At 37.6% G+C, this 27,674-nt stretch overlaps 1 protein-coding gene across 5 annotated transcripts in view; it reads right to left on the reverse strand.

Annotated features, from left to right (window-relative positions):
- Window positions 1–8,183: 8,183 nt before the first annotated feature.
- Window positions 8,184–27,674, reverse strand: part of sgk1 (serum/glucocorticoid regulated kinase 1) — a 41,537-nt gene continuing 22,046 nt past the window's right edge. The window contains exons 1-10 of one of the 5 annotated variants that reach the window (XM_023261192.3): window positions 20,564–20,757; window positions 15,204–15,282; window positions 15,052–15,127; window positions 13,864–14,052; window positions 13,646–13,777; window positions 11,960–12,196; window positions 11,783–11,878; window positions 11,092–11,247; window positions 10,910–10,999; window positions 8,184–10,293 (exon numbers count right to left, since the gene is read on the reverse strand). In XM_023261192.3, coding sequence (XP_023116960.1) covers window positions 10,126–10,293; window positions 10,910–10,999; window positions 11,092–11,247; window positions 11,783–11,878; window positions 11,960–12,196; window positions 13,646–13,777; window positions 13,864–14,052; window positions 15,052–15,127; window positions 15,204–15,282; window positions 20,564–20,600 — 1,260 coding nt within the window. In that variant the 5' untranslated portion in view covers window positions 20,601–20,757 and the 3' untranslated portion in view covers window positions 8,184–10,125. Of the gene's footprint in view, window positions 10,294–10,909; window positions 11,000–11,091; window positions 11,248–11,782; window positions 11,879–11,959; window positions 12,197–13,645; window positions 13,778–13,863; window positions 14,053–15,051; window positions 15,128–15,203; window positions 15,283–15,754; window positions 16,473–16,998; window positions 17,436–17,515; window positions 17,731–20,563; window positions 20,758–27,674 lie in introns of those variants that run through there. The other 4 variants (XM_023261274.3, XM_023261032.3, XM_023261114.3 and 1 more) reach the window with 4 other exon arrangements.

Below are 27,674 nucleotides of genomic sequence, written 5' to 3' on the forward strand. Positions count from 1 at the left end.
GGAGCAGCAGACCTGCCCCTGAGCCCCCAGCGAGGCTTCCTATTGGTCCAGAGTAATCCAGCAGGAATGACATGGAGCAAGCTCTGCAGCAGGAAGTGTGTGTGTGTCTGTGTTCAGTTTGCGTGTGTCTGTGTGCAGTGTGTGTTAGTTGTAGTGTTGGTTTTTGTGCAGTTTGTGTTAGTCCTGAGGCAGTCTGTGTTACTTTGAACTTAGTTGGTGTGTCTGTGTGCAGTTTGTGATCATTTAAATGCAGTTTGTGTTAGTTTTAGTGTCAGTTTTGAGGCAGTTTGTGGTACTTTGACTGTAGTGTGTGTGTCTGTGCGCAGTTTGTGATTATTTTATTGTAGTTTGTGATTATTTTATGTGTGCGTGTGCAGATTGTCATCATTTTAGTGTACTTACCTTATAATAGAGTTTGTGTTGGTTTTAATGGAGTTTGTGTTAGTTTTCATGGAGTTTGTGTTAGTTTTAATGTAGTTTGTGTTAGTTTTAGTGGAATTTGTGCTAGTTTTAATGTAGTTTGTGTTAGTTCTAATGGAGTTTGTGTTAGTTTTAATGGAATTTGTGATTGTTTTAATGTTGTTTGTGTTGTTTTAATGTAGTTTGTGTTAATTTTAGTGTAGTTTGTGTTTTAGTGTAGTTTGTGTTAGTTTTAATGGCGTTGTGTTGGTTCCAAGGCCATTTGTAATCATTTTTTATGTAGAATGTGATCGTTTTAATGGCGTTTGTGTCATTTTTATGTATTTTGTCATCAGTTTAGTGTATTGTGTGTGTGTGTGTGTGTGTGTGTGTGTGTGTGTGTGTGTGTGTGTGTGTGCAGCTGTGTCTGAATGTGACCTCTCTCTCTCTCTGTGTGAATCTGTCCTAGTTTTGCAGAGATGTTTTTAGACGTTCTATAGGTTTGACCTGTTTAGAACCTCAGTCATCTGATCTGAGCCTTACTCTGTGTGTGTGTGTGTGTGTGTGTGTGTGTGTGTGTGTGTGTGTGTGTGTGTGTGTGTGTGTGTGTGTGTGTGTGTGTGTGTTATGTAATGTCGTTCAGTCTGACTTCTTTTCCAGCGTCAGCAGGTTTTGCAGCCAAATCTTTCCCAGATTTGTGATCGAGGTTCAGATTTAATCTCCAGCAGCAGCTTTGGGTTCTTTAGTTCATTTAGGTTCTTTAGGTTCTTTAGTTCCTTTAGTTCCTCTAGGTTCTTTAGTTTCTTTACTTTCTCCTGTTCATTTGTTTTTACCTGAACTCAGATAAAGTATTCATTTATTTATTTTACCAGGTAAGTTAATGAAGAACTAGTTGTCATTTTGACCTGGTCAAGAGGCGGCACACAAAAAGATGAACAACAGAAACAGGCTACATATACAGTAAATCACACAGTATTACAAAACACAATACACAAAGACTTTTAGAACAGAAAGGCTAAAAAACGGCTAAAAACAGGTGCAGTGTTCCTGAAGTGTTTCTCCAGCTGATTCTTTAAATGACCACAGTGATTGTATGAGGAAAGTTTTAGGGACAAACTATTCACATAAAAAAAAAACCTACAGATTTTATCAGTTTTATGGGCCTTATAATTTTATTTTTCTTATGTTTAATAGAAGATTTTGATATATTTTAAAGATATTTTATTAATATTTTTGGGACATTTAATGCATTTCAAAAAAAATTTTTCTAACTTTTTGAATATTTTATCCTTTTTTCACTTTTTATTAATAGTTTTCTGAAAAATTCCCAACTTTTTTGGAACCAATTCTGGTATATTTTATTAATATTGAATTTATTTTTAAGATATTTTGTTCATATTTTGTTTTGGTTATTTGTTTGTTTATTTATTTTTGCACATTTTAATAATATTTTAGGCTAATTTTCAGGACATTTTATAACATTTTCAGAACTTTTTTTCTCAGACATTTTAGCGACACTTTACTGATATTTTTTGACATATTGGATGGATTTTATGGATTTTTTATTTTTTCTCTGTCAAAATATTTTGGTATGGGATATTTTTGGAACATTTTATAGAATTTTATAATATTTTTAGACATAAATATTTGTAAAAATTTGAAGACAATTTGCTGATATTTTTGACATTTTACCTTTATTAGGGGTTTGGGAATTTTTCTTAGATATTTTATCAATATTTTGGGACATTTAATATATTTAATGTAATAAGACATTTTGTTCAGATTTATGTATGCATTTCTTTCTTTCTTTCCTGTTTGATTCCTGTTGTTCTACAGACTGATGATAGAATAATGAAGGATTTTCATTTTAATGTTTAAATGTCACTATATTTATATTTTATGAAATATTTTAGTATCTTAATCTTAATATCTAAACTCCTGAGGTTGTATTTTATGTGTATAATCTGTATAATACTGTTGTGTCTTAACTTTAATATTTAAACACGTTTGTTTTTCTAATGTTAGTTTTATTTCTCTGCTGGAAAACACTTTTGTTCAACATCTAATGTTTGAAATGTTTGTACAAAATTAAAGTCTAAAATCCCAAAAAGATTTTAATACTGGCCTAGTGAGAAAGATGGGACCAAAAATGACCCACAATTACCCAGAATTACTTTTAAAAAATGGTTAAAAAAAAAAAAAAAAGGTCTAAAATCCCTTAAAATTTCTCCTAAATGGTTCAGAAATGATCTAAAATCACAACCAAACGTCCAAAATGTTGAAAATGAGCTAAAATTATCCAAAAAGGAGCCTAAAAATTTGTCTAAAAGTTCTGAAATCATGTCCAATATTGTAAAAAATTGTCTGAGATGACTAAAAAAAAGTGACTCAAAATGAGTCAGAAATTGTCCAAAATTACATTTTTCCCCCAAAATGATTTTTAAAAAACATTGAAAATTAATTGCATTTGATTCAAAATGACTCCAAAGTGTAAAAGTCAGACTGAAGCTCCAGAGCAGATGGTCTCAGATGTTCTCTGATGATCTGAATTTAAACTGGAATTATCTCATGAGCTTCATCAGCTGATCCAGGATTTAGTTCAATAAAAATCTTCTTCTGTTTCTGAGTCCTGATGTTCTTCTACAATCCATGATTTATTCTGTTTGAAAGTATCCAGAATGAACTGAAACTGATCCATGATTATTTCCAACTCGTCCACAACAACTCAAACTGTCCAAAGTGACTCAGAACTTCCTGAATCATTTTTTAAAATGTCCAAAATAATTCAAATTCTGCCCAAAATGACATAAAACTAGTTTTAAATTGTTCCAAATCTGTTAACAGCTGTTCAGAATTATTTGAAACTGGTTGAAAATTTGTTAAAATGTCAAAAATGATGTGAAATCTGTTCACTCCGATTTGAAATTATTCTGTTTATAAAGTCTGTCTGACGCTCATCACTGTTTCCGTGGTAACCGGTCTGATGGTATAGTTCCACATTGAACCAGCAGGGGGCAGAACAGGCCTGGAATACAAACAGAAACAGTGATGAGCAGATGTTCTACAGGGTTCTTCTGGTTCGGGTTCTGAGGTCAGAGGTCGTCTCCATGGTGATCCTCTGAAGCTTTTACAATCCATCAAACTTTATGAACACAAAAACCCGACCTTGAACTAATTTCTGATTCATTTAGAACAAGTTTCGAGGCACTGTGAACAGTTCATTTTTACAAACCAGTTTAAAATAATTCTGGCCAGTTGGTAACAGGTTTTAAGAAAATTTAAACTAGTTTTATGTCGCTTTGGACAGAATTTGAATCATTTCGGACATTTCTAACAATATTTTTGAAATTCAAAGTCACTTTGGACAGTTTGAGTTGTGGATGAGTTGGAGATAATCATGGATCATTTTCAGCTCATTCTGGACAGTTTTCCACTTATATTGGACTGTTTTAAGTGCTTTGGACACATTTAATTCCTTTTGTACAGTTTATGAATCATTCTGGACCATTTTTCAAATGACTTTTGACCGTTTAGAGTCAGTCTGCAATAATTTTAAACATGTTTCAGCTCATTTGGACAGTTTTACTCTCCAAAATTAGCTGAAACTTGGATTGAATGACTCAGAAATCATCCAGAAGGATTTAAAATGGTCAAATATGACTTCAAACTGGTGCTGGTGGTCTCAGAAATGGTCCTGGACAAAGGTTAGGGTTATTTTCAACTCATTCTGGACAGTTTTACACATATTTTGGACACATTCAATTTATTTTATACACTTTCGAATCATTGTGGACCATTTTTCAAATGATTCTGGACAATTTGGAGTCGGTCTGAAATAGTTTTAGACACGTTTCAGGTCATTTGGATGGTTTTTGAATCCTTCTGGATGATTTCTGAGTTATTTTGAACAAGTTTCAGCTCATTTTTGACACTTTTAAACATGAGTAAAACTGTCAGAATGACCTGAAATGTGGCTAAAATGATTTCAGACTGACTCTCAACATTACGATTCAATGATTCATAAACTATTTAAAATGAATTAAATGTGTGCAAAATGCTTAAAAATAGTCCAATAAAAGTTGAAAACTGTCCAGAATGCACAAGTTTGAAGTCATCTTAGACCATTTTAAATCCTTCTCGACTTGGGTTAGAGTTAGTTTCAACTAATTTTGGACAGTTCTAAACTTTAATTGGACTATTTTGAAGCACTTTGGACACATTTAGTTCATTTTTGGACAGTTTTACACATATTTTGGACTATTTTGAAGCACTTTGGACACATTTAGCTCCTTTTGGACTGTTTTTGATTCAGTCTGAACCGTTTCTGACTCATTTAGAACAAGTTTCATGTTGTTCTGTTCTTTCTTTAGCTCATCCTGGACTATTTCTGAGTCATTTTTCCCAGGTTTACGGTAATTCTGGACATTTTTAACTGATTCTGGACTCCTTGCTGTCCATGTTGTCGTCCTGTTGAAGGCTGTGTGTTTTTATATCATTAAATATTAACTCCAGAGGTTTACTGTAACGCTGCTGTTGCGTGTTTGCATTAATGAGTTGTGAGGTTAATAATCTGTCGCTCAGACGTCACTGATGTTGTGTAAAACGCCGCTGACGTACCGAACGGATAAAGTCCAGTTTGATCATCAGGTTCTTCAGCTTCAGGAGCTTCTGACCTGCTGAAGGTCAAGTTCAGGTCCTAAAGGTTGTCTATCAGCGGTTTGTTACGGCTCTAACGGGACACAGGGACTAGTTTATGTTATGTAATCACAGGTTGGGAGCTTTGCAGCCACAAGAACAGAAAAGAAATCAAAAACAGAAGAAAATATGAATTTTCCTGCTTTATTTTATTCATTTTAATGTTAAAAATCTTTGTTGTTTTACTAAAGTTCTCTCCTTGTGTCTTTTAGTCATTCTGAATCTTTTTCAGGACAGTTTTAAACTTTTATTTATTGGACTATTTTTAAGCACTTTGGATGCATTTAATCCATTTTATACAGTTTATGAATCATTGTGGATCATTTTTCAAATGATTTTTGACAGTTTAGAGTAATTCTGAAATAATTTTAGACATGTTTCAGCTCATTAGGACAGTTTTACTCAGGTTTAAAAGTGTCCAAAATGAGCTGAAATTTGTTTTAAATGACCCAAAAATCATCCAGAAGGATTCAAAATTGTTTAAGATGACTTCAAACTTGTGCTAAATAGTCTCAGAAATCATTTCTGAGTCAAGTTTCAATCATTTTGAACATTTTAAAGCTAATTTTGGATCATTTTTTAGTTATTTTAGATGAAATCTGAGTCCTTCTGGACAGTTTTTGAGTAATTCTGGATGATTTCTGACTCATTTAGAACAAGTTTCAACTCATTTTGGACCATTTTTTTTTAAAATGATTTTGAACAAGTCTGACTTATTTTCAACAAGTTTAGAATAAGTCTGTACAGTTTTAAACTTTTATTGGACCATTTTAAGCACTTTGGACACATTTAGATCACTGAACTACCACCAAGCTGTTATTGATCCTCAGGAGATAAAATCTTGTTTTTCCAGGATTATTTTTGGCAGCAGAGATTCAGCTAATGATTATTTTCTATTGATCAGTTGTTTGGTCTAAAATGTCAGAAAACCCCAAAATATTCAGGTTACTGTCACAGAGAAGGAAAGAAACCTGAAAGTATTCCCATTAGAGAAGCTGAAATCACAGAATTTAGACAGATTTTATTTTAAAAAACACTCAGATTGATTGATCAGTTATCAAAACAGTTGGCTATTAATGAATTTATGACTGTTGGTTGAATATAAAGTTAGTTTTTAAAGACCTCTCCTTTGGTTTTAAGACACTGTGATGAACATTTTCATCATCCTGGGATATTTTAATGGCAAAATAATAAAAATAGTCCGTTTTTGTGACCAAACCTCTGATTTATTTTGTGTTTTTGTCGCTAGATTTGGAGTAAATTAGTGTCAGATAAAGAAAGATCATGGAGATGTTGTGAGACTGTTTTTATCTTCAAAATAAGGATTTAACTAAGGATTATTTTCACTCTGAATTATTTTCTTAATGAATAAATCAACTGTTTGGTTCTAAAATTACAGAAAATCCCCAAATATTCCATTTTCTGTCACAGGGAAGGAAAAAAACTGAAAATACTCACATTGAAAAAGCTGAAATGACAGAATTTAGACTGTTTTCATTTTTAAAAATGACCCAAACTGATAATTAAAATAGCTGCTGATTAATTAAACTGAGTTTTATGAAACAAAAAGTCATTTTAAAGTCGTCTCCTTTGACTTTCAGACTCTGTGATGGACATTTTCACCATCATGGGATATTTTAGAGACAAAACACTAAAAATATAATAAAATAATAGTTATTTTTTGCCCTGAAGAGGCTCTAAAATGTAGATTTAACAGCAGAATTCAGGAAACATCACAAACAAACCACACAGAGAGTCCAAGTGGAGTCAGATTGGACTGAAACAAACATTATTGGATTTATTATCTGAATTATTTAATTAGTTTGGTCTGAAAAATGTCAGAAAATGTTCAAAATGTGGATCAGTTTCCCCAAATTAGTCCAAAGATCTTCAGTTTACTGTCACAGAGGAAAGAAACCAGAAAATATTCACATTTAAGAAGCTGAAATCACAGAATTTAGACTCGTTTTATTAAAAAAATTGAGAATAATCTAATAGTTGACGACTAATCAATTAGTCTAATAGTTAATATTGATCAGGATTCATATAGGTTTTTTTTGCTTATTTAATAATTTATCTGATTAATGACAGAATTTAGACTGATTTAGTTTAAAAATGCTCAAACTAAAAGATAATGAAACTGAATTTAATAGTTTCTTCTGTACCTGTTATATATATATAACCATTTCTGAGTCATTTAAAACAAGTTTCAGCCCATTTTGGACACATAAACTTTTATTGGATGATTTTTAAGCACTTTGGACAGATTTAATTCCTTTTAACTGTTTTTGAATCACTGAATCATTTTTCAAATGATTCTGGACATTTGTTGACAGATTTTGAATAATTTTAAACTAATTTTATGTCATTTTGGGAAGAATTTGAATCATTTTGGACACTTTTTAAATGATATTAGAAATTAAATGACACTTTGGATGATTTTGAGTCATTGTGGATGAGTTTAAAATAATTATGAATCGTTTTTAACATGTTTTGTTTTAAATTTATATTGAACAATTTTTAAGCACTGGACATTTTTCATTCCTTTTGGACAGTTTTTGAATCATTCTGAACCATTTCTGATACATTTAAATGACTCAGAAATGGTTCAGAATGATTCAAAAACTGTCCAAAAGGAGCTAAATGTGTCAGAAGTGTTTAAAAATAGCCCAAAATATGTTTCGAACTGTCCTAAATTAGTTGAAACTACCCCTAACTCTAGTCCAGAATGATTTTAAATAGTCTACGATGACCACCAGACTTGTTATAAACATCTCAGAACTGGGACCATTTCTGAGATGTTTAGAACAAATCTGAAATCATCTTAGACTATTTTTAAGATAAACTTTATTGATCCCACAGTGGGGAAAGTTCACCGTTACATAGTTCTGGATGATTTCTGAGTTATTTCAAACAAGTTTCAACTCACTTTGGACACTTTTAAACATATTTTTGGAGTATTTTTAAACATTTAGGGCACATTTAAATCCTTTTAGACTGTTTTTGAATCCTTTTGAACCATCTCTGAGTCATCTCTGAGTCATCTCTTCCACGTAAACTTGGCTCATTTCTCAATAACCAGAAACCAGTTTACGGTGTAATAAAGTTAAACTTTTATTGCAAACCAAACATGGTCACATAAATCTCAAACAATTTTACAATTTACAGTACATTGAACATGAATCGTTACGTATCTAAGCATACCTTTAGTCTTTTTGTTCGATATATATTAAAACTAGAACACAGAATCCAAATATACAAACAAACTTAAATACCGTCAAACAGCAATATTAAAGTGGAATGTTGGCTTCAGTGATGGAAGACGCTTCATGTGCAAATGAAGAAATCAAAGTTCCTCACGTGTTAGACACTCGACTACCTTTAGTGCTACATCTCAGGTGGAGCGACGGGGATGGAGAGGATGGAGGAACTGAAAACAAAAAGGCACCTCTGAGAAGAAAACGTCTCCTTCTGTAACATTCAGCTTCCAATAGACTCCCTTTAGTCAGATGTGCAGAAATAAACGGAAAAGAATCAAAAACTTGAGCACCGGGACGATCCGGCTGCTCCAGGACCAGCAGGAAGGGGTTCCAGGATGGAGGTGGAGGCTAGGATGATGGAGGTGTTGGACTACGAGGATGGAGGTGGAGGCTAGGATGATGGAGGTGTTGGACTACGAGGATGGAGGTGGAGGCTACAAGGATGGAGGTGGAGGCTAGGATGATGGAAGTGTTGGACTACGAGGATGGAGGTGTTGGACTATGAGGATGGAGATGTTGGACTACAAGGATGGAGGTGGAGGCTAGGATGATGGAGGTGTTGGACTACGATGATGGAGGTGTTGGAATTCGAGAACAAAGGTGTTGGACAACGAGGATAAAGGTGTTGAACTATGAGGGTAGAGGTTGAGGCTAAGGGGATGGAGGTATTGGGCTACGAGGATGAAGGTATTGGACTACAAGGATGGAGGTGTCGGACTAGGAGTATGGAAGTCCAACACCTACAACACCAACAACTCATCTTTATCCTACCTGGATAAAGGTGCTGGACTACTAGGATGGAGGTGTTGGACTGCTAGGATGGAGGTACTGGACTACTAGGATGGAGGTGTTGGACTACTAGGATGGAGGTACTGGACTACTAGGATGGAGGTGTTGGACTACTAGGATAGAGGTACTGGACTACTAGGATGGAGGTATTGGACTATGAGACTAAGAAGATGGAAGTGTTGGACTACAAGGATGGAAGTCCAACACTTCCAACACCAACATCTTTATCCTACTAGGATAAAGGTGTTGGACTACAAGGATGAAGGTGTAGGAGGAAGTGGAGGCTAAGAAGATGGAGGTGTTGGACTACTAGGGTAAAGGTGTTGGACTATGAGGACAAAAGTGTTGGACTATGAGGCAAAGAAGACGGAAGTGTTGGACTACAAGGGTGGAGGTATTGGACTACTAGGATGGAAGTGTTGGACTAAGAGGATGGAGGTGTTGGGGCAGGTGTTGGACTACGAGGTTAAAGAGTGTTGGACTACGAAGATGGAGGTGTTGGACTACGAGGATGAAGGTGTTGGACTACGAGGATGGAGGCTAGGAGGTGGAGGCTACAACGATGAAGGTGGAGGCTAGGAGGATGGAGGTGTTGGACTACTTGGATGGAGATGTTGGGCTACCAGGATGGAGGTGTTGGGCTAGGAGGATGTTGGAGGAGGTGGAGGCTAAGAGGATAGAGGTGTTGGACTACCAGGATGGAGGTGTTGGAGGAGGTTAATGCTAAGAGGATGGAGGTGTTGGGCTAGGAGGATGTTGGAGGAGGTGGAGGCTAAGAGGATGAGGTGGATGATGCCGGACTACGAGGTGGAGGCTGAGTGTGCTTGTCAGCTGCCTGAGTGCAAGAACCTCCACAAACTTGGAGTCAGACGTCTGGAGCAGGAAGTCAAAACATGTCGAGAACACGCGTGTGCAGATGCAGGGTTTGGTTTTAAATATCCATAAAGTCCTCAGAACCGACCCGGCTCGGCCCGTTCCGGTCCTATAGGTAGGAGTCCATGGACGGGGCGTAGGAGAAACCCACGAAGGCCTCAGCTGCCTCTTTGATGCTAGCTGTCACCAGGGCGCTGTCCGGGGAGCAGCCGATGGAGCTCGGTACCGGCTCCTCGGTGAATTCCGGGTCAAAGTGCCGCAGGTCGTTTGGACCCGTCTGCAGGAGAAGAATAAAGACGAGGATTTAGAGTCTAGAACCAGAACTGGAAATGTTCTCATTCAGGGTCCGGTTACATAAAGACCAGGACCAAAGACTGAAGGAAACTACGCGGTCCAGAGATGTAACCCTCTGAGCCCAAAATAAACCGAGTTATCCAACAGAACCACCCATTTATACCCAACAGAACCACTCATTTATATCCAACAGAACCACTCAGAACCACTTATTTTTACCCAAAAAACTACTCAATACCCAACAGAACCACTCATTTATACCCAACAAAACCACTCATTTATACCCAACAAAACTACTCATCTATACCCAACAGAACCACTCATTTATACCCAAAGAACCACTCAGAACCACTCATTTATACCCCAAAAATTACTCATCTATGCCCAACAGAACCACTCATTTATACCCAAAGAACCACTCATTTAAACCCATCAGAACCATCAGAACCACTCTTCTATACCCAACAGAACCACTCATTTATATCCAACAGAACCATCCATCTATACCCATCAAAACCACTAATTAATACCCAACAGAACCACTCATGTATATAAATGAATAATAAAAATAATAAGCGAAGCTTTAAAAGTGAATTTACCACATTGGGGTTGAAGGGAGGTGTGATCTTCTTGGCGTTGAGGTCGTCCCAGTTGATGGGGGAGAAGAATATGTGGTTCTTAATTTCAACCTGGGTAATAATAATGAGACAGATAATGAGCTGAAGTCCCCAGAGGTAGAACAATCTCTAGATCTGATGGTATTTAATGAACCAGAACATACAAAGTCCTCGGAGCAGCCCAGCCTCTTGGTCCGGTCCTTCTGCAGAAGACCCTCCAGAAGGTGTCGGGCAGCGTTGGAGATGTTCGGCTTCAGCTGCAGCGGCTTGTTCAGGATGTTGTCGTACATTTCTGCCGTGTTTCGGCTGTAAAACGGAGGCTGGGGAGGGACAAAAAGGACCGGTTAGCTTCTGATAGCAACAGGAAACAAGGAATGAACCAAACCAGCACTGATGAGGAGCAGATTCAGGTGGAAATAACTCAGAACTGAGAAGAAGGATTATCTTCTGGATTAATCGAATTGTTTGGTCTAAAATGTCTGAAAATGGTGAAAATGTGGATCAAAAGTCTTGTTTGGCTCAAAGAAACCATCAATAACAAGAAAATTGATCATTAGATGATATCTAAGCAAAATGTTTAAATTAGTCATGTTCATCTCCTCATATCTGAGAATTTCAGTCTTTGTTGTGAACTAAAGATCTTTTGGTTTTCTAGCTGTAAATTCAATATGTACACTAATGTTCAAAAGTTGGGGTCACCAAAACAATTCCATGTCTTTCATGGAAAATTCAAAAATCAGGACATTTCTAAGTGACCCTAAACTTTTGAACGGTAGTGTATGTTTACTGTATGTATACTGAGGTTGAAGTGTAACTTTACTTATATTTTCAGTGATAAACAGGAAGTAGACTCACCAGTCCGTACAGCATCTCGTAGAGAACAGCTCCTAAACACCACCAGTCCACCGTCCGGTCGTACGGCTGCTTGTGTAAAACCTCAGGAGCCAAATACTGCAGGTAAAAACCATAAGAGAGTTAAATAAAGCTACTAGAACGCTGCAGGAACGCTTAAACCAACCGGGCTGTTCTTACCTCCGGCGTACCGCAGAAGGTGGACGTGGTTCCGTTGGGCTCGATGTTCTCCTTGCAGAGCCCGAAGTCGGTGAGGATGATGTGTCCCTGCGAGTCCAGCAGGATGTTCTCCGGCTTCAGGTCTCGGTACACGATGTTCAGTGAGTGCAGGTAGCCCAGGGCGCTGGCGATCTCAGCGGCATAGAACCGAGCTCTGGGCTCCAGGAAGCAGCGTTCCCTCTGGAGGTGGTAGAAGAGCTGCAACCAGGAGCAAAGACAACAGGAAGTTACGCTGACTGTCCTGAAACCTCAGCATCTAGAACCAACTAGAACCTGGAGGTGTTCTGATCTTCAACCAATAACCAGGTCAGCTTTGTTCCATCCGTTAAATATTTACTCTGTTCTAGTCGATCCCAGTTTGTCTTCAACACCTGAGCTCTGGTTTGAGGTCTTTAAGCTCCTCATGAGTCTTTGTCATGGTGTCCATTGCTAGCTGAACTCATCCCGGTCCTGGTGATTGTTTCTTGAAACGTCTTCCAGAAAAGTCCGGTTGGTTTCTACTGAAGCTCCTATGACTAAAAGGTGGTGTAGGAAGAACATTCTCACATCAGCTCTGGTTGGAGGTCCTTAAGCTCCTCAGAAGTCTTTGTCATGGTGCTTGTTAGCTAAATTCTCTCTAACACTACTCTAGTACTACATTTACCCTCTAGTACTACATTTACCTTCTAGTACTACATTTACCCTCTAATACTACATTTACCCTCTAGTACTACATTTACCCTCTAATCAGACCAGACTGGACAGAATCAGTGAAAAGCCAGAAGCAGTGACAGGAAGTCGGATGGAGGAAGGAAGGATCTTCTAAAGCCTGATGGATGGATGGAGGTTAGAGGTGGAGTCGGGAACAGCAGGATGGAGGGAAAAGAGAAAGCAGAGGAATATTTAATCGCTCTGCTCATCCAACAATCGCAGGAAATCGTCTCAATTAGCCGCTCTGCTAATTTTGGCTTTGCCGTCCCGACCCTCCCTCGGCTTCCTGAGAGGGTTTCCTTCAGAGAGCTTCTACTCTGCTTCTCATGACAGGAAGTCCGTCTGTCTGCTGGATTACTGGATTTTAGAGCAACTTTAACTCATATATAGCAACTGTAACTCATTTAGAACAACTTTAGCTCATTTTTGAACAACTTTAACTCATTTTACAGCAATTTTAATTCATTTAGAACAACTTTAGCTCATGTTAGAGCAACTTTAATTCATTTTAGAGCAACTTTAACTAATATGGAGCAACTTTAAATAATATAGAGCAACTAACTATTTTTAGAGCAACTTTAACTCATTTTACAGCAACTTTAACTTATATAGAGCAACTTTAACTCATTTTAGAGCAACTTTAACTAATATAGAGCAACTTTAGCTCATTTTAGAGCAACTTTAACTTATATAGAGCAACTTTAGCTCATTTTAGAGCAACTTTAGCTCATTTTGGAGCAACTTTAACTTATATAAAGCAACTTTAACTCATTTTAGAGCAACTTTAACTCATATTAGACCAACTTTAGCTCATTTTAGAGCAACTTTAACTCATTTTAGAGCAACTTTAACTCATTTTAGAGCAAGTTCTGCTTCTCATGACAGGAAGTCCGTCTGTCTGCTTGATTCTTTGGTTCCTCTGAAACCTTCAGAGCTTCTCCTCCTGGCTGGACTCACCTCCCCTCCGTTGATGTAGTCCAGAACGAAGTAGAGCTTATCGGCGGTCTGGAAGGAGTAGTGGAGGCCGACCAGGAAGGGATGCTTGACGTTCTTCAGCAGGACGTTCCTCTCCGACATGATGTGTTTCTCCTGAGGAAGCAGACAGCAGCAGGTTAGAGCTTCTGACCAGGATGGAACCTCAGTCATGTGTTCTTGTGGTTTCCGGTTAGACTTACCTCCTTCTTCTTCAGGATGGCCTTCTTCTGCAGGACCTTGACGGCGTAGAACTGGTCGTCGGTGCGATGGCGGGCCAGCAGCACCTTCCCGAAGCTGCCCTTACCGATCACCTTCAGGAAGTGGAAGTCGCTGGGTTTGGCTGACGGGTTGGAGGACGGGCCGAGGTTGATCTGCTGGGATGGACTGGGCTGGAGGGGAACCAGATGGAACCAGATCAGAACCGCAGTGCTTCAACGCTTGCTGCTAATTCACTGATTTAAGCTGCAAACTTTATTTTGAAGGGCTGTGCTGATATCCTGTTGCATCAGCTTCATATAGTGTGTAATTTAAACCCAAAATCCTGCATTAGCAGCTTGAAAATGTCATTTTTCTTCACCTTGAGTTCAGGATTTCTACTTCTTTAACCTGAACATTTAAATATTGTGTGTGAAAGGGGCTGCAGGATGAACTAATATGATGAAAAAGGACATTTTAAGGTGAAATTAATTCCACTAAAGCAGTGAATTGGTGAATATTTTCAACTTTTATTCTGCAGCTGCTGATAGAGTTGATGGAACATGTAGCTCTGTAGCTATTTAAATTATTAAATTAAAATGCTAAAGATGATTAGCATTAGCATTAGAATAGAATAGAATAGCTGTATGATGACAATAAAGCTATTCTATTCTATTCCATTCTATTCAATGCTAATGCTAGTCATATTTAGCAGAGAAATTTAGTATTTTAACAAACTGGAGGATAAAAATCAAAGAGTTTAACCTGACAAGTCTGCTCAGATACAGAGGACTTTTCATGCATTTCATTTAGAATTAGTTTTGTTTTTGTTTTCCAGATTTAACTCCAAATTTAAAAAGTTCATTTCCAACAAGTTTGTCGAATTAATACATTACTTTAAAGCGACTTCATCAACAGAAACATATTCATGTCAAAAGCTGCTAAAGAAAATCTAACTGGAACAACTTTAAAAATGTGTGCAACACGCAAAAAATCTTTCTAAATAATCTCTAAAGACTAGTTGAACAACTTAACTTAAAAAATCTAATTCCTCCAACTTAATGAAGCTTGTTGGTTGAACATAAGCTAATCAGAAGTTGTCTAAAGTGATAAATATCGATGCAAACTGAGCTGAAAGTTGATTTTTCCGTGCAGAAGGTGAATAAATAAATAAAGCATCTGTGGAGACTCACGGGAGGAGACGGGTTTGTGTTCATGAGTTCTGCTTCCTGAGGAGGACTCAGGTTCAGGATGGACTGGACCTCCGGGCTGAAAGACAAAGAAGAAGAGCTCAGATCCTGCTGTGGATGAGAAGAATCTGTGGAAGCGGATCAGAACCACTTACTGTTTGCAGCCGTAGGAGGAGCTGGTGGCGAATCTCTGGATCAAGTCGTTCAGGCCCATCTTCCTCTGTTTCATAAAAGCTGCAAAACACAAGAAAAAAGATTTAAAGTAAATCCAATGAGGAGGAGGAGAAGGACACGTTAGAGCAGGAGAGTCAAACTATTCTAGTCCAGGTTCCACATCCAGTCCAGTCTGATCTCCAGTGGACCGGACCAGTAAAACCACAGTAGAATAACCTATAAATAACCACAACTCCTAATGTTTCCTTTGTTTTAGTGCAAAAACCACAAAAAACCCCAACAAAAACAAGACAAAATATTACAAAAATGAGACACAAAACGACAAAAAATGAGACAAACGAGGCAAGCGAGACAAAAATGAGACACAAAACAACAAACGCATGAGACAAACAACAGAAGTCAGACAAAAAAACAAAAGACAAAATATTGCAAAAATGACTTTAAGGACCAGATTGGACCCTCTGTAGGGCCGGTTTTGGCCCGCGGGCCTCATGTTTGACCCCCCCAGAGCATCCATTCCTCTCCAGCGTACCGGTGAGCAGAGCTACGAGTCGTCTGGACCTGGAGTAGGTCAGAGCCGGGTCTGATTTCAGCATCATGATGAACAAAAGTTAGAATCTGAACATCTGGATTCAGCCTCTGCTTTTATAAGAATCCAGAGGAGGAGGAGCCGCTCCCCTCCTCCCCATCCTCCCATTTCCTCCCACCAGGGGGGGCGTCTCCTTCTGCAAACATTCACTGTTTGGTAAACCGACCAATCAGCGGCCGTTGCACTCTGGTTGCGTCACTGCCGCGCCTCTGGCTGCGGTTGCGTCAAAAAAACGCAGGAAAAAAAACTTGTTCTGAGTGTACAAATGTTTGAAGGAGTTCACAAAGAGCGCAACAGGTCACAGACACACAAACAGCCGCAACACAAACACCCGCAAACACACAAAACACCCGCAAACACACAACTGAGCACAAACTTTCTGCAGCTTTAAGTGATTCCTGCGCGTGTAAAAACCAAACGTTCAACTCATTAAAACATATATTTATAGGGTTAAACAGGTTTAGAGTATTTTCAGGTATACTAGGTTTTATTATATTTCAGTTTTGGGTGTTTTATTGCTGTGTGCGTTTTTAAATGTTTCTATTTTACCGCAATTATGCAGAAAAACGTGAATAAATTACTGTAAAAATTCAGCTAAATCACAACAGCAGCGTTCAGTTTGTCCACAAACACAAGGGCTTGTTGGAAATTTAGGACATTTCTACATTTTTTCTTCTTCTTCTTAAAAAGCATGAGGTATTTAGGGTATTTTAGGTTTCATTGTGTTCTATTAAGTTGGATGTTTATTTAATTTTTGCTTATTTTGTTGCACGTTCGCTCAAAACTGGACTTTAAGCACAAAATCTGCACATTTATTAACATGCAGCTTATTAAAATACATATTTATGGAATTTTATAAACAAAATGTCCACATTTATTAACATTAAAATACAGATTTATAGACTTAAAGAAGTTTAGAATTTCTACACCTCTCTAAGTCAAAAAGCACCATGAGCCACGCTGCATCTTCAATGTTATTTTAAGATTATTTGAGAGTATATTAGGTTTAATTTTCTCCATCTGATCTACAGAATTCCAGCTCCACTCTCTGGCAGCTCCTCAATGAACCGACGGCTGTGACGCACAGAAAGCCGAGCGTAGCCGAAGGAGGCCGAGTGCCAAGAAAAAAGCCGAGTGGAAAAGTACAGAAACTCCTGAACGCATCCATGAGAAAACAAAGAGGAGACCTGAGATCCAGATTCCGATCCAGAGAGAGTCCGGAGCAGGTCGGGGTCCGGGTCCAGGTCCGGGTCCAGGTCCGGGTCCAGGTCCGGGTCCAGGTCGGAGGTTAAAGCGGTAAAGTTTGGAGCTGGAACGCGTCTTTGCGCTGCGCTGCGCTCCGCGGTGAGGTCGGTTATGTAAGTCACCTGGATCAGGTCTAGCTACACCCCGCTGAGGAATGAGACTGAAACACGATCCCACCTGTAAACTCTCTGCTTGGCTGCGCGTGAAAAGGCAAAACAGACGCAAAACAAACACCTGAAGCTGCGCGAGTTTCCAAAGTTTGGATGAAAAAGCAACAAACTTGTGAAGTTTCCATCCTGGAGCTGAAGCTGCTAAAGAGGCTTTTAAAGGATCTTCTGACAGCAGCAGCAGCATCCCGGACCTGGTTCTCCCCCACACACCCGCTCTGATGCAGGTTAACGGCTCCAGTTCTCCGGTAAAACGGCTCCAGACACACAACACACAGCGGCGGCTACTCACACGTCAGCGCGGTGGTTTTGTCCTTCATGGGGACGTCTGGATCCTGGACCTGGTCTGGACTTGAAGTTGGACTCCTCTACGGGGGACTGGATCCAGACTGAACCGTTCCTCCGCTGCTCTCCTCGGGGTTCGGGGCGGAGAGTGACGTCCCGCCTCCTCCTTCCTCCAGCCGGTCGGAGCTCCGGGCGGAGCCTCGCTGCTCCTCTGACCTCCTTCTGAAGACTCTAAAGTCTCTGTTCAGGTGTTTGTTCTGCAGCTTCACTTCGATTCGTTGATGAAAATGTGGAAACTATCACTCAAAACTGGATTTTACGCACGAACCCTGCACGTTTATTAACATACAGCTCATTAAAATACAGATTTATGGAAGTAGAGAGGTTCAGAATGGTGCCAAATCTACCTATAAGGTAGATTTTGATAGCTCTATAAATCTGTATTTTAATGTTAATAAATATGCAAATTTGGTCCAGTTTTGAGTGAATCCGGATGATGAAGCTAGAATGTTATGATTTAGCTGAATTTTTACACTAATTTCTTCACTATAAACTGTTTTTCTGCATAATTACAGTAAAAATAAAAACACTTAAACATGCATAGAGCAATAAAACACCCCAAACTGTGTTACAATGCAACCTAATATACCCTAAACTAATGCAAAAATAACAGAAAATCTTCTCACAACAAACAATACCACCACAAAGAGACACAAAACAACCACAAAGACACAAAAAACGACAAGAAAGAGACACAAAACAACCACAGACACAAAAAAAGAACCACAAAGAGACAAAAAAACACAGACACAAAGAAAAAACTGTTTAAAGTGAATAAATTAATGTAAAAATTCAGCTAAATCATAACAGCAGAGTTCCGTTTGTCCAAATACAATTAAAACTAAAACCTAAAGCTATTTTTGGGAGCTAAATGAAATTTATGACATTTGTGCTCTTTTTCTTAAAAAACAAGGAGATATTTCGGGTATATTAGGTTTTATTGTGTTAAATTGACTTAGATATTGTATATTACACCTGCTTTATTGCACATTTACAATAAAGAAAATTGTTTTTATACACAAAATGAGCAACAACAATCTCTCTATTTTCATCATGTACAGATAATTTTTACGATATTTTTGTTTGCACATGTATTATTCTATCTATAAACTGTTCAAAGTGTCTAAATGTGTGAATTAAGCATCAGATTAGCTTCTAAATTCAGTTTTACACTCCAAGAATAAAGTATTTAGGTTCTGTTCTCTGTGATATTTCTGCATATCCAGAGGAAAATAACTGGTTAAAACTAAAACTCTCCTTCAACCCTCAGCTCTGTCCTCCTCTCCAGGTTTTTTCCACTGCAGCAGCTTGACTCGTTCTCACGCTGAGCTCCAAATTAAAAAGTAACCTGGTTGGGAAACAGTTTAACGTTCATCTGGAGCTGCCAGGAAGCTCATTAATGAACCCTTTATTAGCAGGATTAATGACTCACTGCACCGTTTAATAGTCAGAGAAGAAAGACAAGAAGCAGAGATGTGAGGAAACACATGCTAATTGTAATAATTATAATAACGGTAGCTGATAACAGTGTTCTTTTCCGACTCAAAGTTCTCTGCAAACTTTTCCACTCTCTCTCTCTCTTTAATGCTGAAGCTGCAGCTGGTTTTTATTACGTAACGTTCAGCCAAGGAGAGAAGGTGAGGCCTTTAACCCCAACAACACCAAACCTACCACCAAGCATGGAGGTGGCAGTATCATGCTCTGGGGCTTTCTAGAAGTGTTTCTGGACTGGTTTCAGACTGGATGTTGGACTAGTTTTAGACCTTTTAAGGACTGGTTTCAAACTGTCTTGGGCAGGTCTAAGACTTTTTTTTAAACCCCAACAACACCAAACCTACCACCAAGCATGGAGGTGGTAGTATCATGCTCTGGAGATTTACACAAAAACGACCAAAAAGAGGCACAAAACAGACAAAATGATGCATAAATTGACCAAATGAGACATAAAATGACCAGAACAAGGCACAAAACAACTGAAAAGAACCCTAAAAGCACCAAAATGAGCCCCAAGAACACCAAACCTGCCATCAGGCATGGAGGTGGCAGCATCATGCTCTGTGGCTTTCTAGAAGAGCTTCTGGACTGGTTTAGGACTGGTTTCAGGTCTTTTTTTAACCCCAAGAACACGAAACCTACCATTAGGCATGTAAATGGCAGCATCATGCTCTTATTGCCTTAGAGTAAATTTTATTTACTCTAAGGGAATAGAAAATTTGTAATAGTTTTGAGTGTTTTATTGCTCTACGTATTTTTTTAAATATCTAAATTCTGTATCTTAAATATTAAAGACTTGTTATTTATGGTTTATGTTGGTAATTCACAGTTTACAGACGACTGTCAGAGTTTCTCTGTATTTTTACAGGAAAATAAGTTAAAGTGAATAAAATACTGGAAGAATAAAACCTGTTTTTACTAAATACAGTTAAAAACTATTAAATCTGGAGCTTTTAAGAACCAAAAACCAGAAGGTTACCAGCAGGCTGTTTAGAAATGGCTTAGAAAACGTTCTAATTTACAGGAAACTGCAGTTTATTTTGATTATAATGGAAAATATTACAGTATTAAACAGTAAACTTCATAATTTGCTGTAGAGGCTGAAATCAATTTACTGTTTCAGTAGTAATTCTGTAAAACTACAATAAAATACTGCCAGTATTCTACTATAAACTTCACTTTCTACACTAAAATGCAGTATTTATTTAGTGTTAACAGTAAAACTACAGTAAAGTACTGCTGAACACGGTATTTATTTAGTGTTAACAGTAAAACTACAGTAAAGTACTGCTGAACACGGTATTTATTTAGTGTTAACAGTAAAACTACAGTAAAGTACTGCTGAACACGGTATTTATTTAGTGTTAACAGTAAAACTACAGTAAAGTACGGCTGAACACAGTATTTTCTTGTATATTTTCAGTAAAGTTTGTCTCAGAACCATTTTATTTTTTTGTCTAAATGATGAAATAAAAGTTCTGGCAGATTGAACGGGTTTTACCTCGTCGGGGCTGCTGGACCTGCTGCTCAGTCTGCATCAGCGGATCAGAACCAGAACCAACTGAAGCTCTGAGGAGATCTGCAGCAACAAAAGCTGCTCAGAGAACAAGAGGAAGCTCCCAACACTGGAACCGTTACGTAACCAGAGAGGTTCTGTCACCGGCGCCAGCAAAACTCTGGACCTGGATGACCCAGTACCCCTTAGACCCGCCTGAACAGAACCAGCAGCCCATGTTCAGATCCATCCTCTAGAGGTCCATCCTCTACAGATCCATCCTCCAGGCCTCAGGACACTGGTTCTGGTTGGTTCTCGGTGGTTCTGTTTAGTTCTGTCTGAGGGCCACTGAGGGTCTGTGAGCTGCACTGGGTTCTGGTCTGAATGTAAATGAACCAGAACAGCTGACTGGTTACATAAGAGCCATTCAGAGGGAACAGCTCCATTCAGAGCGCTGTGATTGGACCAGAACATCAGAGTCCTGGTCCTGGTCTCGTACTGGAGTACTATAGTAGTGGAGTACTTCAGTAGTACTCCACTACAGTAATACTACAGCAGTACTACAGTAGTGGAGTACTACTGAAGTGTTCAATCTTTTCACTGATTCTGTCTTGCAGCTGCTGCAGAATTGTATTTTACTCAGAACTCCTTAAAACACTACAAAATTCTTATGTGTGATTTTTCTCTGATTTAAATTCTGCTGATCTGGATTTGATTATTTCAGTTCATTCTGGTTTGATCTCAGAATCAGAATCAGTTTAATGATCGAGTTCAAACACAACAGACAGGGAACTAGTTTCAGCTGATGGTGGCGCTCTAAGGAAAGAGAATCTCAAAAAAACTATAAAAGAAGAACAGGGAAAAATAGTAGTAATAAAAATAAATATAAGACAATAATACAGACGTTTACCAGCTAGAAAGAACAAACACAGCAGTAACACTTTTTAAGACAGCATCTGGAATATTTTCATCTTGAAGAAGTATGGACTTATTTTGGACAAATCTGGAGTCGTGTGGGCAAATTAGAGTCATTTTGTCAAAGTTTTGAATATTTTATGGATGAATTTTGGACACATTTTGATAAGCTTCAAGTTATTTTGGATATTTTTTGTCATTATGGACATATTTATATAATTGTAACACATCTGTATGTCATTTTGAACAAACTTTTATTATTTAGGACAACATTAGAGTCATTTTAGGCAAATTTTGAGTCATTTTGGATACTTTAAAATCATTCTGGATAAATTTTGAGTTGTTCTGGACAATTTTAAAATCCTTCAGGATAAATTTTGAGTTGTTTTAGACACTTTTTCAATCGTTTAAGATACATTTTGAGTCATTTTAGACATTTTAAAATTAATTTAGGAGAAATTTTGAGTCATTTTGGATACTTTAAAATCATTCAGGATAAATTTTGAGTCATTTTGGACACTTTTTAAAATCCTTCAGGATAAATTTTGAGTTGTTCTGGACACTTAAAATCCTTCAGGATAAATTTTGAGTCGTTTTGGACACTTTTTTAAATCCTTCAGGATGAATTTTGAGTTGTTCTGGACACTTTTTAAAATCCATTATTCATCCATCCATTATCTATACACCGCTTAATCCTCACTAGGGTCATGGGGGGGGCTGGAGTCTATCCCAGCTGACTCAGGTGAAGGCAGGGGACACCCTAGACAGGTCACCAGTCTGTCACAGGGCTACATACAGAGACAAACAATCACTCTCACATTCACACCTACGGGCAATTTAGAATGATCAATTAACCTCAGCATATTTTTGGACTGTGGGAGGAAGCCGGAGTACCCGAAGAAAACCCACGCATGCACAGGGAGAACATGCAAACTCCATACAGAAAGATCCCGGGAAAGCCGGGACGCGAACCAGGGACCTTCTAGCTGCAAGGTGAAAGTGCTAACCACTACACCACTGTGCAGCCCCCTTTTTAAAATCCTTCAGGATAAGTTTTGAGTTGTTCTGGACACTTTTAAAATCCTTCAGGATAAATTTTGAGTCATTTTGGACACTTTAAAATCATTCTGGATAAATTTTGAGTTGTTCTAGACACTTTTTAAAATCCTTCAGGATAAATTTTGAGTTGTTCTGCACACTTTTTCAATCATTTAGTCACAGGGATCTGAGATGTTTCCAGGTCTTCAGAGTTAAATGGTTTCAGGAGCTCTGGGAGCAGCTCAGACACTGATGGAGGTTAAGATAAGATAAACTTTATTGATCCCACAGTGGGGAAAGTTCACCATTACAGCAGCTCCAAGGAGAAAAAATAGTATCAAAACAGTACAGAATAAATAGAAACACACAGTGCAGAAACACAGAGAACATTATATACACAGATGTTTGTTTTTTTAAGAAGACTGTTTCCATGAGGTTGAAACACATAAGTGGTCTGCATATGTGAGGGAGAAGGTTCAGCAGTAACAGAGGTAGACCATTGTAAAGTCTGACTGATGCTGGAATAAAACACCTGCGGAAACGTTCCTTCTTACATTTAGGGTGAACCAGTCTGTTGCTGAAGGAGCTTCTTAAGGAATTCACAGGTTGACGTTAAACCAGACTTTTAGAAACACAAACTGAACTTCAGCTGGATTCTGAGGATCAGATTTAATAAAACATGTTCACTGGATGAGAAGAAAAACAAGTTGCTGCAGGTTTAAACAGGTGAGTGATGAGTCATCGACGGTGGGAGAAAAGAGTTAACAACAGATCTGTTAATGTCATTTCTATCAAAGACAACAAAGAGAACAAAACACACACCCACACACCCCATAGCACACACACACCGTAACAAACACACAGTCCCACACACACACACACACACACACTAATCCAGGTTAAGTACTCAAACGTTATGTAAGTCTGATAAAACAGTATCAGGGTTCATTCAGGTCCTGATTTTGCTTTTGTCCTCTTTGTGTTTCTCTGAGGTCTTTATGTTGTTGTGTGTCTCTTTGTGGTCATTGTGTGTCTCTTAGTCATCAGTGTGTGTCTCTTTGTGGTCGTTGTGCAGCTCTAGTTGTTGTTTTCTGTCTGTGAGTGTTTTCTATCATTTGGAGGCCATTTTGAGTCTCTTTGTGGTTGTTTTGCATCTTTTTGCCGTCATTTTGTCTTTTTTCAGTAGCTTTGTGTCCCTTTTTGCTAATTTTGTCTGTGGTAATTTTTTTTGTCTTTTTCTGTTTGTTTTGTATCTTCTCTTTATTTTGCTTCTCTTGTGAAAGTTCTGTGTTTTTGTTTTGCATCTTTTTATGGTTAGTTTGTGTCTCTTTGTGGTTAATTTTCATGCAATTATGGCCATTTTATGTTTCATTGTGGTTGTTTTGTGTGTTTTTGGTTTTTTTGTGTCTTTGTGGTAGTTTTGCGTCTCTTTGTTGTTGTTTTGTGTCTTTGTGGTCATTTTGTGTCTCTTTGTTGTTGTTTTGTCTCTGTGGTTGTTTTGTGTCTCTTTGTTGTGGTTTTGTGTCACTTTGTGTCTCTTTGTGGTTGTTTTGTGTCTCTTTGTGGTTGTTTTGTGTCTCTTTGTGGTTGTTTTGTGTCTCTTTGTTGTGGTTTTGTGTCTGTCATTGTTTTGTGTCTCTTTGTCATTGTTTTGTGTCTCTTTGTTGTTGTTTTGTCTCTCTGTGGTTGTTTTGTGTCTTTTGTAGTCATTTTGTGTCTCTTTGTGGTTGTTTTGTGTCTCTTTGTGGTTGTTTTGTGTCTCTTTGTTGTGGTTTTGTGTCACTTTGTGTCTCTTTGTGGTTGTTTTGTGTCTCTTTGTGGTTGTTTTGTGTCTCTTTGTTGTGGTTTTGTGTCTGTCATTGTTTTGTGTCTCTTTGTGGTTGTTTTGTGTCTCTTTGTTGTTGTTTTGTCTCTCTGTGGTTGTTTTGTGTCTTTTGTAGTCATTTTGTGTCTCTTTGTGGTTGTTTTGTGTCTCTTGGTCGTTTTGTATCTCTTTGTTGTTGTTTTGTGTCTCTTTGTTGTTGTTTTGTGTCTCTTTTTCGTCGTTTTGTCTCTTTGTGGTTCTTTTGTGTCTCTTTGTGGTTGTTTTGTGTCTCTTTGTGGTTGTTTTGTCTCTTTGTGGTTGTTTTGTGACTCTTTGTGGTTGTTTTGTGACTCTTTGTGGTTGTTTTGTCTCTTTGTGGTTGTTTTGTGTCTCTTTGTGGTTGTTTTGTGTCTCTTTGTGGTGGTTTTGTATCTCTTTGTGGTTGTTTTGTGACTCTTTGTTGTTGTTTTGTGTCTCTTTGTGGTTGTTTTGTGTCTCTTTGTCATTGTTTTGTGTTTTTTTGTGGTTGTTTTGTGTCTGTGGTTGTTTTGTCTCTTTGTGGTTGTTTTGTGACTCTTTGTGGTTGTTTTGTCTCTTTGTGGTTGTTTTGTGTCTCTTTGTTGTTGTTTTGTGTCTCTTTGTGGTTGTTTTGTGTCTCTTTGTCATTGTTTTGTGTCTCTTTGTGGTTGTTTTGTGTCTGTGGTTGTTTTGTCTCTTTGTGGTTGTTTTGTGACTCTTTGTGGTTGTTTTGCATCTCTTTGTGGTTGTTTTGTCTCTTTGTGGTTGTTTTGTGACTCTTTGTGGTTGTTTTGTGTCTGTTTGTGGTTGTTTTGTCTCTTTGTGGTTGTTTTGTGTCTCTTTGTCATTTTGTGTCTCTTTGTGGTTGTTTTGTGTCTCTTTGTTGTTGTTTTGTGTCTCTTTGTCATTGTTTTATGTCTCTTTGTCGTTGTTTTGTGTCTCTTTGCAGTCACACATTAAACCAGGTATAATTTTATGCATCTATCGACTTCAGATAAATCAAATCTCTGTCTTCCGGTGTTTAAATCTGCAGCAGGTTTGTGTTTTCATCAGGTTGTCGTTATGTCAGAGGGTTGTGTTGTGTTTGTCACAATGACTCAGTTTGTCAGACTGTAATTGTTGCTGCTGGGTCGGTTTCACAGCGGAGCATCTCTGGAATGACTCAGTGAGTTTAAATCTGCTAAACACCATAGAAGAGAGTGAAAAGATTCTGAGAACCGTCAGCAGAAGCAGCAGAACCTGGAGGGTTTCCAGAGTTTATCTGAGGACGGATCTGGACTTCCTGCAGCGTCCTGCATTATTAATCAGCTGCTGATAGGAAAACTTTATCTGAAGCAAAATCAGAAAATATGACGGTTTAACAATCCAGCAGGATAGAAAACAGTTAAAGTCATCAAATACAGCAGGAAACTACACTTTTATATATATTACTTGTCATTTTTCCATCTGTTTTTTTCATTTTACATCTATTTTTTGAAATTATCAGTTCATTTTTATTCACTATATATTTATTTTTTGCCATTTTAAATCTATTTTTATTCATTTTACATCTATTTTTGTCATTTTCAGTTCATTTCTATTCACTTTACATTTATGCTTTTCATTTTCAATCAGTTTTTATTTATTTTATATCTATTTTCTGTCATTTTCAGTCTATTTGCAATCACTTTACATTTATTTTTGTCATTTTAGTCCTTTTTTATTCACTTTACATCTATTTTTTTTTAATTTTCAGTCTCCTTTTATTTATTTTATATCTATTTTTATCATTTTGAGTATTTCTATTCATTTTACATAATTTTTTAATCATTTTCATTTAAAATATTTTTTTTTATCATTTTCAGTGTTTTTATTCATTTTATATCTTTTTTTTGTTGTTTTCAGTCTATTTTTTTTATTAATTTTACATATATTTTTGTCATTGTGAGTCTGTTTTTGGATGTTTTGTGTGTCTTTGTTGTCATTTTGCAACTCACTGTGGTTGGTTTTGTGTCATTTCGTGCATATTTTGCTTTTGTTTTTGTTTTGAGTGATTGTTTGGGGTCATTTTTGCCTCATTTTTGCTTCTTTTTGGTTGTTTTGTGTGTCTTTGTGGTCATTTTGCATCTCATTGTGTTTGTTTTGCTTGATTTTGTGGTTGTTTTGTGTCTTTTTATAGTAATTTTACATCTTTTTTGAGTTGTTTTACTCCTCTTATTAAATGTTTTGTGTTACTGTGTGGTTATTTTGCATGTTTTTGTGGTTGTTTTGTATCTTTTTGTGGTTCATTTGGGTCACTTTGTGCTGGTTTTGCTTCTTTTTAGATATTTTGTGTCTCTTTGTTATCATTTTGCATCTCATTGCGTGTGTTTTGCTTGATTTTGTGGTTGGTTTTGTGTGTTTTTGTGAACATTTTGCACCATCTATGGTCATTTTGAACACATTTTATGGTTGTTTTGGTTCTAATCATGTTTGCTTTGCGTATTTTTGGCCTCAGTTTGAGTCCCACTCAGACTCTGTTGTGCTGGTTTTGCTTTATTTGGGGATTTTGTGTATCTTTGTCGTCATTTTGCATCTCATTGCAGTTGTTTTGATGATATTATGATGGTATTTACTCTGGTTTTAGTCTGTGATGTGGACATTGTGATGGTATTTACTCTGGTTTTAGTGTGTGATCTGGACATTGTGATGATATTTACTCTGGTTTTAGTGTGTGATCTGGACATTGTGATGATATTTACTCTGGTTTTAGTCTGTGATCTGGACATTGTGATGATATTTACTCTGGTTTTAGTCTGTGATCTGGACATTGTGATGATATTTACTCTGGTTTTAGTCTGTGATGTGGACATTGTGATGATATTTAATCTGGTTTTAGTCTGTGATGTGGACATTGTGATGATATTTACTCTGGTTTTAGTGTGTGATCTGGACATTGTGATGATATTTACTCTGGTTTTAGTGTGTGATGTGGACATTGTGATGGTATTTACTCTGGTTTTAGTGTGTGATGTGGACATTGTGATGATATTTACTCTGGTTTTAGTCTGTGATCTGGACATTGTGATGATATTTACTCTGGTTTTAGTGTGTGATGTGGACATTGTGATGGTATTTACTCTGGTTTTAGTGTGTGATGTGGACATTGTGATGGTATTTACTCTGGTTTTAGTCTGTGATCTGGACATTGTGATGATATTTACTCTGGTTTTAGTCTGTGATGTGGACATTGTGATGATATTTACTCTGGTTTTAGTCTGTGATCTGGACATTGTGATGATATTTAATCTGGTTTTAGTCTGTGATGTGGACATTGTGATGATATTTACTCTGGTTTTAGTCTGTGATCTGGACATTGTGATG

Source organism: Amphiprion ocellaris, chromosome 12 (genome assembly GCF_022539595.1).
Source record: "Amphiprion ocellaris isolate individual 3 ecotype Okinawa chromosome 12, ASM2253959v1, whole genome shotgun sequence".
Lineage (NCBI taxonomy): Eukaryota > Metazoa > Chordata > Actinopteri > Pomacentridae > Amphiprion > Amphiprion ocellaris.